The 13973-nt window shown below is 46.3% G+C and overlaps 1 protein-coding gene across 1 annotated transcript; it reads left to right on the top strand.

Annotated features, from left to right (window-relative positions):
- The first annotated feature begins 2048 nt into the window (after positions 1-2048).
- On the top strand, positions 2049-13625 carry LOC107158951 (zinc finger protein 805-like). The gene is made up of 4 exons (XM_015505460.2): positions 2049-2281; positions 4663-4789; positions 6736-6831; positions 9015-13625. Exons 1-4 carry the CDS (start codon positions 2252-2254, stop codon positions 10640-10642), a joined length of 1881 nt encoding a protein of 626 aa, XP_015360946.1. The 5' UTR covers positions 2049-2251; the 3' UTR covers positions 10643-13625.
- Positions 13626-13973: the final 348 nt, after the last annotated feature.

Genomic DNA, 13973 nt, shown 5'->3' with positions numbered 1-13973 from the left:
CCTGGGCTTGGGGGGGTGCCTGTCAGTGGGGTGTGGTTAGACAAGGATGCCCGGCCACTCAGGTGGTGCAGGCTGCTGCTCTGGCAGGTGCCAGTTCTGTGAATGGCAGCGACACCCCTGATGACTGGTTCCTTGGGCATTGCTTCATCCATTTCATCCCACAAACGTCCCCCAGAACTCTGGGGTGTTTTCCAGTGCAGGGGACATTATTTTGGCTGATGGTGGATGCACAGCAGCCAAGTGCTTCTCTCTGCATGCCGAAGACCACCTGCAGCGTGTTTGTCAGCCCTGGAGTAAACACCTGCACTTGGTGGCCCGTTAGGTTGCTCAAGCCACCCGGTCTGTGGCAACCTATGTTTCCACAGGGTTCTGGAGGTTGGAAGTCCAAGGGGACAGTCTCCTTGTGTCCTTATGTGCTCTTTCCTCTGCATTCATGTGCTAGGGTCCTTTAGCGTGTGCAGGCTAGACTTCTCCATCTTCCCAAGTCAGATGGAACTGGGGCCCACTCTATCATCCAACCCCATCACAGGTGATGATAAGAACTGCCACAGGTTCAGAGCCCACCACGCTCCCTTTCTCCTCGGGGGTTAATATTTTCCATATCCTTCACCTGTTACTCTGAGCAACATGCCTGAAATCTTCCTGATTTACTTACAAGGACTGAGGTTTGACAGAGCACGTCTTCATGCTGCCCAGTTTCCTGGAAGGCCCAGCTCTGTAACTCTGATTTTGCATGATGTATTTCTGAATGGAGCATCACAATTTCCAACACAATGTTGTTGGTTTACTGTCTGCAACCACTTGATGTGTGGTGGTTCAGGGCTCACTCTTCCCATTGTTTTTTCTTTGTCTATATTTTTATGGTGGTGCTGGGGATTCAACCCATGGCCTTGTGTATACAAGTGCCCTACACCTGAACTACATCACCAGCCCTGCTCATTTTATTTCCTCGTGGTCTTACCTGGGATCATGATTTGAAATAGCAGCTTCACATGTCCCAGCAGGATCCCTCTCCCAATAAACCAGGGTTGAATTGTCTGTGACCCAGACGCTTTGTGGTCCTGGAGACATTTCAAACAGACAACAGTTGGAGTCCTGAGCTTTTCAAGGTTCCCCCCCCCCCCATGGCAAAACCCTCTATGGGCCCACACACTAGGCCTCATTTGAGGGGGACACATTCCAAAACCCTTATGGTTGACTGAAACCAGACTTGTACTGAGCCTTATGGATATACGCATCTATAAGGTAAATGACACCTTGACACTTCAAGGAGGCACTTCATGGCTTCTGTCTCTGGATGGCCAGCATGACCATTGCTGCACTTTTTGGCTATTAAGTAAAATAATTGCTACTTGGTCAGAAAAAACTATGATATCTGGAAACTGGAAACCAGTCTGACAACCAAGGCAGCTACTTTATTTAAACACATTCTGTTTATGTGACCAAAAGGGTGGGCCAAAACGTGAAGATGGCCGGTGGAAAGGGCCAGGCCTGGAGGTGTTAATTAACAGCTCCCCGCACGGAGGAAGAATGCCCGGGGCAGTTACCTTAGCAACAAGTTGGCGGAGGGGGGAATCGTTCGATTTTCTTTGCTTCCCAACCTTCATCTTCCAGATCGAACCTAGTTATCTACCCGGGTTATCTCTGGCCCCCGCGCCCCACCCCGCCTCCAGACCACTGTACGTTGGCATCCGTTCCCACAGCCCGTGCAGGTGGGGAGAGCAGGCCTTGGAGGGCGGCCAGGGCTTCGGCCACCTGCGGGCCGACTCCGCGTCTGCGCACTGGCCCTGAGCAAACAGTGCAGCTGTCAGAGCCTCCCCTCCCCGGAGAAGAAAGGAGAGGCCCGCCTGCCGCGCTGTCCGGCAGAGCTGGGCCCTGGGTGAAGAACTGGGGCCGGCCCCGGACCCCGTTCTCTCCGCGCCTGCGCGCTTCACCGTCACCCAGAAGGCACCGCGTTCGTCCTCGGCGGCGTTGGCCAATGGCGGCCCAGGACGGAGGCACTTCCGGTGGGCCTCGTTACCCGGGCGGAACTGCCCGACCATCGGCGATGACGTCACTGGACGCGACGGTGCCGTCCACGCCGGCTGTGGGTAGCCCAGCCGTGTTCGGCTGCCACCTTCCCGTGGCTGCTCGGAAAGAAGCGGGAGGGCAGTGGAGACTGGCCTCGGTGCCTGGGACCCCGCCGTGAGCCTCCGGGGCTGGTGGAGCGCGGCCGGCGCCCAGGGTCACCCCTGAGGCATCCCGGCCCAGGATGGCCGCGGCGCTGGTGGAACTGGCGCAGGTGAGTGGCTGGGGTTTCGGCTTTGCGACTTCTGTGCTGGTGGGGAGAGTCTGGCAGCCGAAACGGCCCCGGGTTTCCCTTTGCACTTGTGTTTACGAAAAGCCAGCTCATACTTAAAAACGGCACTCTGTGCAGTCTGCAGCAGCCGGCCGGGAAGCAAGCCCCGCTTCAGCCGCAGCTGCAGTCAGCCTGCGCTGTCATGCTTGCGTGAAGCCAGGATGCCATCTCTAGTGATAGTCGAGGAAGGTGAAAGGTAACTTCTCTGTCATCTGGTCCACTAGGTGAAGGACTTGACTAGTAACTCTTTCCCAGTTTTGTTCCGGGTAATAATAGGACCTACCAGGGAAAGCCATATATGCACTCTTCACCAATACGGTAGGATATACTCTGCGAGTTAGCTCTTCTACACTTTCCTCTTACACTCGTATCACATCTCTGACAGTTGCTCAATAATTGGTTGAGGTTCTACACCATGGGCTCCTATCACAGCATAATACAACCTCTCAGCTACGGTCTGCAGGTCGCTACCTCATCCGCCCTGCTTGACTACTTCTGATCTTGCCTCCTTCCTATCGTCCTTGCTCACTGCTCTTCAGATACACCAACCTGACCATAGAAAGTTCTCTTTAGTCTCCCAGCCATTGCTCTTTCAGTTCACTGGGCCTCAGACGCTGTTCTCGGATCTCTGTAAGGCCATTCTTTGCATCTTTTTGGCTCTGCTCAAATTTTACTTCTTTGGAGAGGTCTTTACTGGCAGTGCAGGCTGAAGTAGGTCCTTCTCTGCTTGTCCTTGGCCTGCCTTTGTGTGTGTGTGTGTGTGTCTGTGTGTGTGTGTGTGTGTGTGCAGACAATCTGGCAGAGTTTTAAATGTTGCTAAATTGAGGTTTTCCATGATGTTGGGAGGCCAAATGAAGTAGGTAATAGCATGAGGCCCCTAACAGCAGTCCTTCATTGTCTCTGATGTAAGCTGAGGGGAGGCATCATTTACCACCTTACTTAATCTGATTTCAGGTTCAGTTACTACCACTGTTTAACATCAGAATAGTTCAGGACTTTGACACCTTTATTAAACTACCCAATGTCACACAGCATTGAGGTAGCAGAAACTGACATTTAGCATACAGACCATCAGAGCCTTTGTTTTTTATACTTAGAAGGCTGGAAAGCCCTGGAGGTGACAGCTAAGGAGAACTATGCAAGTTGAGCAATGCTCCTCTAGGAAGTTGCTTTGGGCATTAAAGTGGAGGGCCAGACATCTAAGCAGAGAGAATCGTTTAGACAAAGGCAAGGTTGTTTAAGGAGATCTAAGAGGGCCTGAGAGGTTGCCATGATTCTGTTCCTTTTCCCCACCTGCTGAAACATGTTTCAGAATGGTGAGATCCTGTGATGGTTTGTTCCATGTGCATGCCACCTTGACTGTACAGCATTTTGACCAGTCACAAGCCCATGTTTTCCGGATCACCACCTACATTATCCTTAGTTGTTTGGATTTCCTGTCTAAAAGTACTTTGGCCTTAGGGTTATCAAAGGGTTTAGCACCCTGTGGGTATTTTCCATGCACTTGGTGGTGATGGATTTACCCATATTGTAAGTATTTTGAGGAGCTACTGAAAAAAATTGAACAGTAAAATTTAGTGGGAAAACTTAACCACCTTGTTACTACAGACTTACATTGGTGGTGGAGTAATTGACATTACAATCCTCAAACCGGGGCTCAAATGCCATAACTGCTCAAACATGAAACTGGGTGAATTGGTAGGGTCCTTCAGGCTCAGGTCACTGACTGCCATGTAGAGGTGAATGATGCTGGTGTTTACCCCAGAAGCTATGGAAGGATTAATAGAAATCCTAAAGGCCATGCATAGAATATTTTCTTTTTCAGCTTATGACTTTCGTTGATAAAGCGTTCCTGTGGCTCAGAGATAATGAAAGCTCCCTAAGGTTCCATAGATGGCAAGTGGCAATTTCAGGAGTTTGGATTCTATCGGTCTGACTTTGAGCTGGGGACTGGCAGTCATTTGAACACAGAATGTTCTCAGCCTGGGGCAGCACCTGCCTGCACCAGGAAGATGCAGATTGCACTGGTGGGGTCATTATCATTGTTTCCTCGCTCCTCTGATGTCCTAGAGCCCTTCTGTCTACATCTCACAGTGCAGAGGTTGATCCCATTGACTGTTCTTCATAAGCAGCATCTCTCCCTTACATGGTATTATGTTGAAGCAGCTCCTCCTTCCTTCTCCGGCCCAGCATGGAGCATGGCCCTTGGGAAACACCATGTGATTTAGGCCTTGATCTCTTTGCGTGTTTTTCAGTGAAACAGACTCTCCTGTCTCTTGGAACAGCCCCACGACCAACAGTGTTCCCTCTGTTTGACTTTCCAGGGGTCTGTGACCTTCGAGGATGTAGCTGTGACTTTCACCCAGGAGGAGTGGGGACAACTGGACCCAGCTCAGAGGACCTTGTACCAGGAGGTGATGCTGGAGAACTGTGGGCTCCTGGTCTCACTGGGTAAGGCCTTCCACCTCCAGCATGCAGCGGACCTGCTGCCTCCTTCACTCCACCCTGGCTGCTCCAGAAGGCTCTGGATCCAGCTTCTTCCCAGGGCTTCAGTCATTTACTAGACTCACCTCTTCCTGTCTGGTGTCCCGTGTCTCTCTGGGCAGTGGAAGTAGGGCCCTTGGGCTCCCAGGGTGCTGTGGAGAAGGCGACAGTGGAAGGAATGGGGAGGCTTTCAGGACCCAAGGTGAGGTTTCGAGGGAGAACCTGAAGACCACCACAATTTCTCCTGGCTCCTGCCACCATATCCAAACAAGGGCCTTTTCTTCCTGAGCCAGTTTGCAGCATGAGTGGCCTTCTGGTCCTTGCTGTGTGTGACCACCAGATTCCTGGTCCTATTGTCTGCATGTTTGTATTTTTCCTTATTTGCTGCTGGCTTTTGTGGGACACCCTTGAGGCAGCAAATGGCAACCATGAGCCATCCTTCCCTCAGCCTCTCACTCGGTGCCCAGCGTAGATTGGCCCCAGTCTGTGGTTCTTTTTTATGCCATCTTTCAGTGGGGAGTCTGACTTAGGATCAGGGTTGGATCAGGTGTCCCCAGTAGCCCAGTGTGCAGGGTGGTGTGGGATGCGATCTTTGCTAGGAAGGGGTTTGATAGAATTAGATACGTAAATTCTTAACAATAGGAGTCCTCTCTAACCCAGCCGACCTTCGCTCACCTTTGGTGCTCCGGCCCAGACTCCCCACACTCCAGTCTTTGCAACTTCCTGCCCTTCCTCCCCTGCCCTCCTGCCTGCCGCAGGACAGCACTTGCAGTTTTCTCCTTGTCCTGTGGTGTGCTCAGGGTGATGCAGCGTTCCACTCTGCTGCCCTTTCTCAGCATCTGCTCACCAGAGCCTTCCTGAACACAGTCTCCAGGAGGCCCCGCCCCCATCACATGCTGCTTCTCCCATCTCCCTGTATTTATTTCTCTCCTCCTAAGCCAGAGGTTCTCAAGTGGGGAGCCCTTCCGCACACATGGGGTGACGTGGGAAAATGTTCTTGGTTTTTACGTTGGGTTGGGGGTATTACTGGCATTTAGTGGGTGGAGACCTGGGTGCTGCTGAGCGTCCTTGTAATGCACAGGACAGATCACCACTGCACACGGGACCTAAAAATCAGTTGGTGGAGGTTGGAACCTGTATGAGAGGAAGCACAGACACCCCCTCACCTGGCATCAAGAGACCCCTGGAGAAGCCATTCTTGAGGACTAATCTGGTCTGGAGACATGCCCTGGACAAGCAGTTCCTTGAGCACCTTTTTCCTGCCACTGAGATTTGTTGAATGAAAAGTCTGGGTTTAGAGCTGAATCTCAGTCCAGCCCCTTTCCCTGACATTTGCTGATCCCCTTTCACCAGAGGGGGAAAGTACAGAGGTGGGACTCAGGTGGAAGGTCATAGGGTCGTTGTCGGCACTGCCCTTGGAAAAGATTAATCTGCGTTAATTTGCCTGAGTTGGATGTGAAATCTCCAAAACCGTGTGCTAAGTAGACCTCTGTTGTTTTCATTGCCAAGAGTTAGGCATTAGATGAGGAAAGGAAAACTGACTAATACACATACCTTTGCTTTGAGTGGAGAGAGATCTTAGATGTCTGTTTTCCCCTAAATTACTGCTTAAATATTGTTCAGGTTTGAGCTGACCCAGTGCATTCAACCTGCTTGCCTAGTCCTGTGGACGTGGTTAGCCCCGATATGTGCCAGCTTCTGAGTGCATACTGGGGCACAGTGGTCATCCAGTGTGGATGGCCAGCCTTGTTCCAGGTCACATGTCAGTTTTCTGTTTGTTCCGGTGGGAGAGGCTTCATCCTAAGGACCGGCTGCTGGGCTTGAGGCCTGAAGGAGATGGAGGGTGTTTACTGCTTTTCACAAAATCCATGTTTCTCCCTTTTTTTTTTTTTTTTGCTTTTGTCCCTGAATAGGGTATCCTGTTCCCAAACCTGAGCTGATCTTCCAGCTGGAGCACGGGCAGCAGTTGTGGACAGTGATGATAGACCTCTTTCAGAGCACCTGTCCAGGTAGGAGCCATGACCTTGGCTAGTGGAGGCCCCACAGACTTGAGGCAGGGAAGACACTGGCCTCGGTATCTCTTGGGAAGCATCGTACTGTGGCCTCTGGTATTTGTAGCCATGTTGCCCTTTGACCTGTACCCCTCTGGTCAGCCAAACCCATCAGCTTGTTCCAGGTCCTGGGAAAGAGTGAGGTTGGTGAGCTAACACCTGGCCAGGGCTCCAACTGTGTGGTCATGAAACCTGTCTTGGCTGTCACCAGCTCTGAGGCCCTACCTGGCAAGGTGGAAGACTCTGGTGGTTTGTACATGAGCGTGATTGGTTGGCACAAGGCTCAGCGGCTCAGCATGTGTAGCTGTGATTTTCACTGTCCCCAGGTCTGCGTGGGGCATGGGGCTCTACAGGTTCTTTCTCTCATCAGCCTGTTGTCTTATGGTTTTTCCACTATTCCCCCTTCCAGGGACACCAGTCCCCTCACATTCTACCTGAGGAACTAGATATTACCCACACTTGTGTACAAACTGTCGGATATATGTCCAAGAAAACAGACAGTGTGTTGAATATCTCAATTCTCTCCTCTCAAGTAGCTGTGCTTATTTCAGATTAAGTGTACATATTAGAAGAAGTGTGAATTGTGGGACAGAAGGGTGTCCAAGCAGGAAGCTTCTGTGTCCTCAGGGATTTGTTAACTATCTGGTTTCTCCCTGTGACGATATATAGGTGGTATGTTGCTGACTTGGGATGGTCACTGCAGTATTGATGGACATTCTGTTGGGTTTCATTATATATATATATACACACATACACACACACACACAGCTGATTAAGTAATTGATTATGTAAAACTGTCTCTAGCAGTGTCCCCTTTTAAGAGCCATAATTGGTACTTTTTTTTTTTTCTTAAGGTACTAGGGGTTGAAACTAGGGGTGCTTTACCTCTGAGCAACATCTCCAGACCTTTTTACTTTTTATTTTGAGACAGAGTCTTGCTGAGTTGCTTTGGGCCTCACTAAATTGCTGAGGCTGTCCTCCAACTTGCAATCCTCCTGCCTTGGCCTCCCTGGCTGCTGGGATTATAGGTGTACACCACTGCACCAGGCTTTGGTTGCTACACTGTGGCTTAATGCTCTCATGGTTGTCTTACTAGTTTTTCTGGTTTTGCCAGACCTTAGCCTGATTCATTTCTTTAGAATACATTATTTAGGGGCTCACAATGAGATAACTTTTTGTAAATTGTCAATATGGAATTGAGATAATTTCTCCACTAAAGACTTTCTGTCCCTTCACCCAGCCTCTTCATTTGGTCTGGCTTTCAAGGAGTCAAGAATTAAGAAGTGTCTGAATGTGGTGGATACCCTATATCCCAGCAGCTCAGAATGGTGATTTAGGAGGATCTCAAGTTCAGTGCTAGTCTTAGCAATTTAACTCGACCCTATCTCAAAATGAAAAATAAAAAGGACTGGAGATGTAGCTCAGTGGTAGAGGATCCCTGGGTTTAATCCCCAATGCCGTCAAAAAGATAGATATATAAATTCTACAACTGATACAGAGAAGGAAAGAAATTAATCACAAAACTCGGGTTTAACAGTGTGAACCTTTCCAAAAGGCCCAGCAGGTTAGATGTTGTCGCTCTGTCTCTGATCACTGTTTCATCTCTCTGGTGCGGGAGATCTTCCCTGAGTCTTCGGGATAACTGATAGGGGTCCAAAGTGGTACGAGGAGCCTACCTGGTATGAAGCAGAAATTCCAGAAATCTAGTGTTTGAGGTTTCCCATTGATCAAACACCGAATGTGACTTTTGCTGAGGTTTCTCATCATACGCTTCCTGTCTTCCATGTGGGCCACCTTCGTTGTGCTTTCCTGGTGTCCCTGTAACAGCATGGGATGGCGTCCTGTAGAGGAAGCTTCCTCCACATGGTTTCAGCGTGGCTCTGTCCAGCCACGTGCAGGCTGCAGTTGTGGAGCTTACTCCACTGCAGACCCTCTGTGTGCTGACTGACCTCTCCCCAGGTCTCCCTTTCAAGGTGTTTGGGGTCCAAGGGCCAGGAAGAAAGATGTTCAAACCTAAGGTTCAGAGGTAACAGAGTGGACAGAGAGGCTGTGTTTTGAGTTCCATGTTTTCACTGAAGTGAGGATCTTGTCCTTCTGTGTTGTTATTAACAGGCCCTGTTGTGTGTTGAATTTTCTTTCAGGTGACAGTGGAAAGCCTCAGGCCACCGAACCTACTACTTGTGAGCCAGCCTTGTCTGAGGGTGCCTCACTCCAGGGACTGTTAACACAAGGGGCCTCAGGGTGCTCCCAGGTGGTGGCAGCCAGAGGTCAGGATGGGCCATCAGCAGTGCAGGAAGGACTCTTGAGACCAGGTGTAGAGCTGCAGGAGAAGCTTCCTGGGAAAAGTATCCCTAGACCTGGTGGTTCAGGGGCATCTGAGGACATTTGTTCAAGGATTGTACAGGACCCTGTCTGTCTAGGAGATGCTGTTCATGACTGTGACCCACAGATCCCTGCTATGGATCCCATGAGTCAGGAGAATGAAAATATCTTCAAATGCAGTGAATGTGGGAAAGTGTTTAACAAGAAACGCCTTCTTGCCCGACATGAGAGGATTCACTCTGGAGTGAAGCCCTACGAGTGCACGGAGTGTGGGAAGACCTTCAGCAAAAGCACATACCTCCTTCAACACCACATGGTCCACACAGGGGAGAAGCCCTATAAATGTATGGAGTGTGGAAAGGCCTTCAACCGCAAATCACACCTTACTCAGCATCAGCGGATCCACAGTGGGGAGAAGCCCTACAAGTGCAGTGAGTGTGGAAAGGCCTTCACCCACCGCTCCACTTTTGTCTTGCATAACAGGAGCCACACTGGAGAGAAACCTTTTGTGTGCAAAGAATGTGGCAAAGCCTTTCGTGATAGGCCGGGTTTCATTCGACACTACATCATCCACAGTGGGGAGAACCCCTATGAGTGTTTTGAGTGTGGCAAGGTCTTCAAGCACAGATCATATCTTATGTGGCACCAGCAGACTCACACTGGGGAGAAGCCCTACGAGTGCAGCGAGTGTGGGAAGGCCTTCTGTGAGAGCGCGGCCCTGATCCACCACTACGTCATCCACACTGGGGAGAAGCCCTTCGAGTGCCTCGAGTGTGGGAAGGCCTTCAACCACAGGTCCTACCTCAAGAGGCACCAGCGCATTCATACTGGAGAGAAGCCTTACGTGTGCAGTGAGTGTGGGAAGGCCTTCACCCACTGCTCTACTTATATCTTGCATAAAAGGGCCCACACTGGAGAAAAACCCTTTGAGTGCAAAGAATGTGGGAAAGCCTTTAGCAATAGGGCAGACCTCATTCGCCACTTCAGCATCCACACTGGGGAGAAGCCCTACGAGTGCATGGAGTGTGGGAAGGCCTTCAACCGCAGGTCAGGCCTCACAAGGCACCAGCGCATTCATAGTGGGGAGAAGCCCTATGAATGCATCGAGTGTGGGAAAACCTTTTGCTGGAGCACAAACCTCATTCGACACTCTATTATCCACACTGGAGAGAAGCCCTATGAGTGCAGTGAGTGTGGAAAGGCCTTCAGCCGCAGCTCATCCCTCACTCACCATCAAAGGATGCACCGTGGCAGAAACCCTGTCAGCGTTGCAGAGGAGGGGTCACCTTTCACAAGTGCTCATGCCTCTGTAAACATTCAGGAACTTCTGTTAGGGGATGACTTTGTGAATGTAACTGATGAGGAAAAGCGTTTGAAAGAGGAAACATCCTACATGGCATCTGATCATTCATACCAAAGAGAAAACCCACAAATGTCTTCATTATAAGAAAACCTTATTATTTGTTATCTGAAGACTCATTAGAAATTGACTTAGCTTACAACACTGTTCTCCATCTGAGAATTCATCTCAGGAGAGAGAGACAGAGGTTATTTGCACTTAGGACTACTTTCAGATGCATCTTTCTTCTCATTTACAGTGCAATGTTATCTCAGGAATGTTTATAAAAAGGAAGTGATATAGAGTGAAACATAGGCACTGCTTCTTTCACACTGTTCCACTCAGTCTATGGGACTTGTTCATGGATTTCTTAGTTTATTTGGGTGGAGAGGGTTCTGGTTTAGGAGACAAAGAACCTTGACTGTCTTGTATATGCATTCAGTGCTGTCCAGTGTTGAGAGTTAGAAAGTTGAGGGCAAGTCTAGAAACTTACTAAATGTCCTCCTTATTGTACAACATTGTCTCTGTTCTTGTGGAGCATACATTTTTAAGAAGAATATGAAGGTGTGAGTGCAGTGAGTGTGGGAATACTTTTATGTTTAAGGGAATGAGGAAACATGTTTTTATGTTTGTGTGTATAGTGCTAGGAATTGAACCCAGGGCCGCAAGCATATTAAGCATGCAATATACCACTGAGCTACATCCAGCCCCAGGATATACAAATGAATGGACACTTGTTATGGCACCACTTAAGACTGGCAAACTCTCTTTAATATGGTTTCAAACACCACTCAGAATTTTTCTTGATCCCCTCTTTTTCGTTTACTTGAAGCTATGTAGTAAGTCTTAAAATTGGGTAAAATGATTCCTTTTCTTTCTTTTATTTCAAGTTGATTTAGTACTTTTTTTTTTTACTTTCCACTTTAGGATTTGTTTTTCTGATATCGTAATGAAATACCAGATATTTGATAGATGTTGAGTTAAATCTAGATCAGGTTTTTGAGAATTGTATCTTTCTATTGTGGTGAGTCATCCATTTATGAATGTGGTTTTATGAACATGGTATATCATTTTGTTTATTTAAGTATTCCTTGACTTATTCCTTTACTGTTTTATAATTTATATTATATAGCTCTTGTATATTTTTAATAAGATTTATACCTTTTTTTAGCAGTTATAAAATTAATATTTAAACTTTCAATTTCCACATGATGTTTGGCAGTATGCAGAAATGTAATTAGTTTTTGGATATTGTCTTACTATCCTTCAACTTTGCTGAAGTATATCTAGCATTTTTTATATTTGTTTTGCTAGAGAATCCTTTGGATTTTAAACAAAGAAATGTCCTCTGTAAATAGAATCTTTTCTTTCCCATCTTGCATATCTTTTATTTCCCTTATTTTATTGCACTAGCTAGGATTTTCAGTATGATGTTGAATATGATTAGTGAGAACTCATCCATACTAGTAGGGAAGAAATGTTCAGTTTCTCATAAATAATGATGTTGAACATAAGATTTATTTTTGCCAAAAATAGAAAATTTTTTTCTATTCTGAATTTGCTGAGATTTTTTTTATTACTGATTGTTCAAATTCGTCAAATGTTTTTTCTCAATCATTTGATATGATCATTATATGTTGCTTCTATATTCTGTTGATATGATATGTCATATTAATTTGAGATTTGAATATTTAGCCAGACTTGCATCCGTGGAATAATCCCCAGTTGGTCATGGCATGTGATTTTGTCTACCATTATTCCATTTGCTAGTGTTTTGTTGAGGAAAATTTCCCTGATTTCATTAATTATAAGGAAGCTGTAGTTTTCTTCATTGCTTTTGGACTGTCTTCATCTGGTGTGAGGGTGGTGCTCATCTCCCAATATGAATGGGGAACCATTCTTTTCTTTTCAGTTATTTGGAAGATAATTTGTAGAATTGGTGTAATTCCCGTAATGCTTGGTAGTATTCTCCAGTGAAGCATTTGGACCTGGAGGTTTTTCTTTAAGATGTTTAATTATATATTTATTTTATTTTATATGTATAGAACTTATAAGAGTATTTCATATTGGATAAATTATCATGGTTCTTTTCAAGGAATTGTTTTATTTCATGCAAATTATTTAATTTGTTTGAACTATTTTCTATTATCCTTTGATTGCAGCAGGATATGTTCTTATATGCCCTGTTTTACTTCTGATATTGGAAATATATCCATTTTCTCTCTCTCTCCTTTGTTTCACAGTACTCTGGATGGAACCCCAGGGTGCTCTAATGCTGAGCTCCATCCCCAGCCCTTTTTGTTTTGAGACAGGGTCTTCCCTAAGTTGCCCTGGCTGGTCTTGAACTTATGAACTTCCTGCCTCAGCCTCTTCAGTAGCTGGGAGTGTATCCATTATAGCCATTCTCTTTTTGTCTTTGTAATCTTTTTAGATTTTTTCAATTTTCTCAGTTATTTAAAATTGTATCGATTTTTTTTTCTCTACTATGTGTTTTTAATTCAACCCATTTCTTGGATCTGTGTTATATCCTTTCTTCCACCTAATTTATTTATATTTGGCTCTTATTAATTTCTCAAAGTGGGTGCTTTTTGATTTGAAGCCTTTTTCTTTTCTAATGTAAGCATGAAATTCTTTGAATTTGAATCACAGTACTGTTAGCTTCATCTTAATTAGTTTTAATTATATTTCTCCAATTTTGAAATTCTTGGTGAGACTTCATTTTTAATGAATGAATTATTTAGAAGTTGTTTAATTTCTTAGTGTTTTGAATATTTCCTTTTATCTATTTATTGTTGATTTTTAACTTGTTTCACATTTGCCCTGTTTATATTTGTTAAAGTCTTTCATGACCTGTTTTGTATGGCTTCTTGCAAAAAAAAATGCATGTTCTGCTGTAATTGGGTGGAATTTCTGTAGAGGTCCAGATGATCCTGTTTGTTGGTAGTGTTATTCAGATTACCAAGAGAATGGTGTTAAACTCCTGAACTATATGAATGGAAGTATCTGTTCCTCCTTGTAAGTTCTATCAATTTTTCTTTCATATACTCACAGCTCTGTGTTTGGTACATACATACATGTAAGTTTACTAAGACTTCTTTGTGTATTGGCCTTTTTATAACTTTTTCTGGTGGAGGTGGGGTACTGGGGATTGAACTCAGGGCCACTCAACCACTGAGCCACATCTCCAGCTCTTTTTTGTATTTTATATAGAGACAGGGTCTCACTGAGTTGCTTAGTGTCTCACCATTGCTGAGGCTGGCTTTGCCATCCTCCTGCTTCAGATTCCCAAGCCACTGGGATTACTGCGCCTGGCTTTTATCATTTTTTAACATCCTGGTTTTGCCCCTGTAAGTACTTTTAGCTCTGAAGTATACTTTATCTGATATTTGTATATTCACTCTTACATTTTTTTTTTTTGGCTAATCCTCATATCCTTTAT

The sequence above is a fragment of the Marmota marmota genome, unplaced genomic scaffold (genome assembly GCF_001458135.2).
Source record: "Marmota marmota marmota unplaced genomic scaffold, marMar, whole genome shotgun sequence".
Classification (NCBI taxonomy): Eukaryota; Metazoa; Chordata; class Mammalia; order Rodentia; family Sciuridae; genus Marmota; species Marmota marmota.
Note: the sequence above shows the minus strand (reverse complement) of the source record. Positions and strands in the feature narration are given on the sequence as shown.

Excerpts from the sequence above, each read along its gene's own strand:
- LOC107158951 (XM_015505460.2), top strand. The coding sequence starts at position 2,252 with ATGGCCGCGGCGCTGGTGGAACTGGCGCAG. Across the intron at positions 2,282-4,662 it reads CGCTGGTGGAACTGGCGCAG|GGGTCTGTGACCTTCGAGGA; the intron begins GTGAGTGGCTGG and ends TTGACTTTCCAG. Across the intron at positions 6,832-9,014 it reads CTTTCAGAGCACCTGTCCAG|GTGACAGTGGAAAGCCTCAG; the intron begins GTAGGAGCCATG and ends ATTTTCTTTCAG.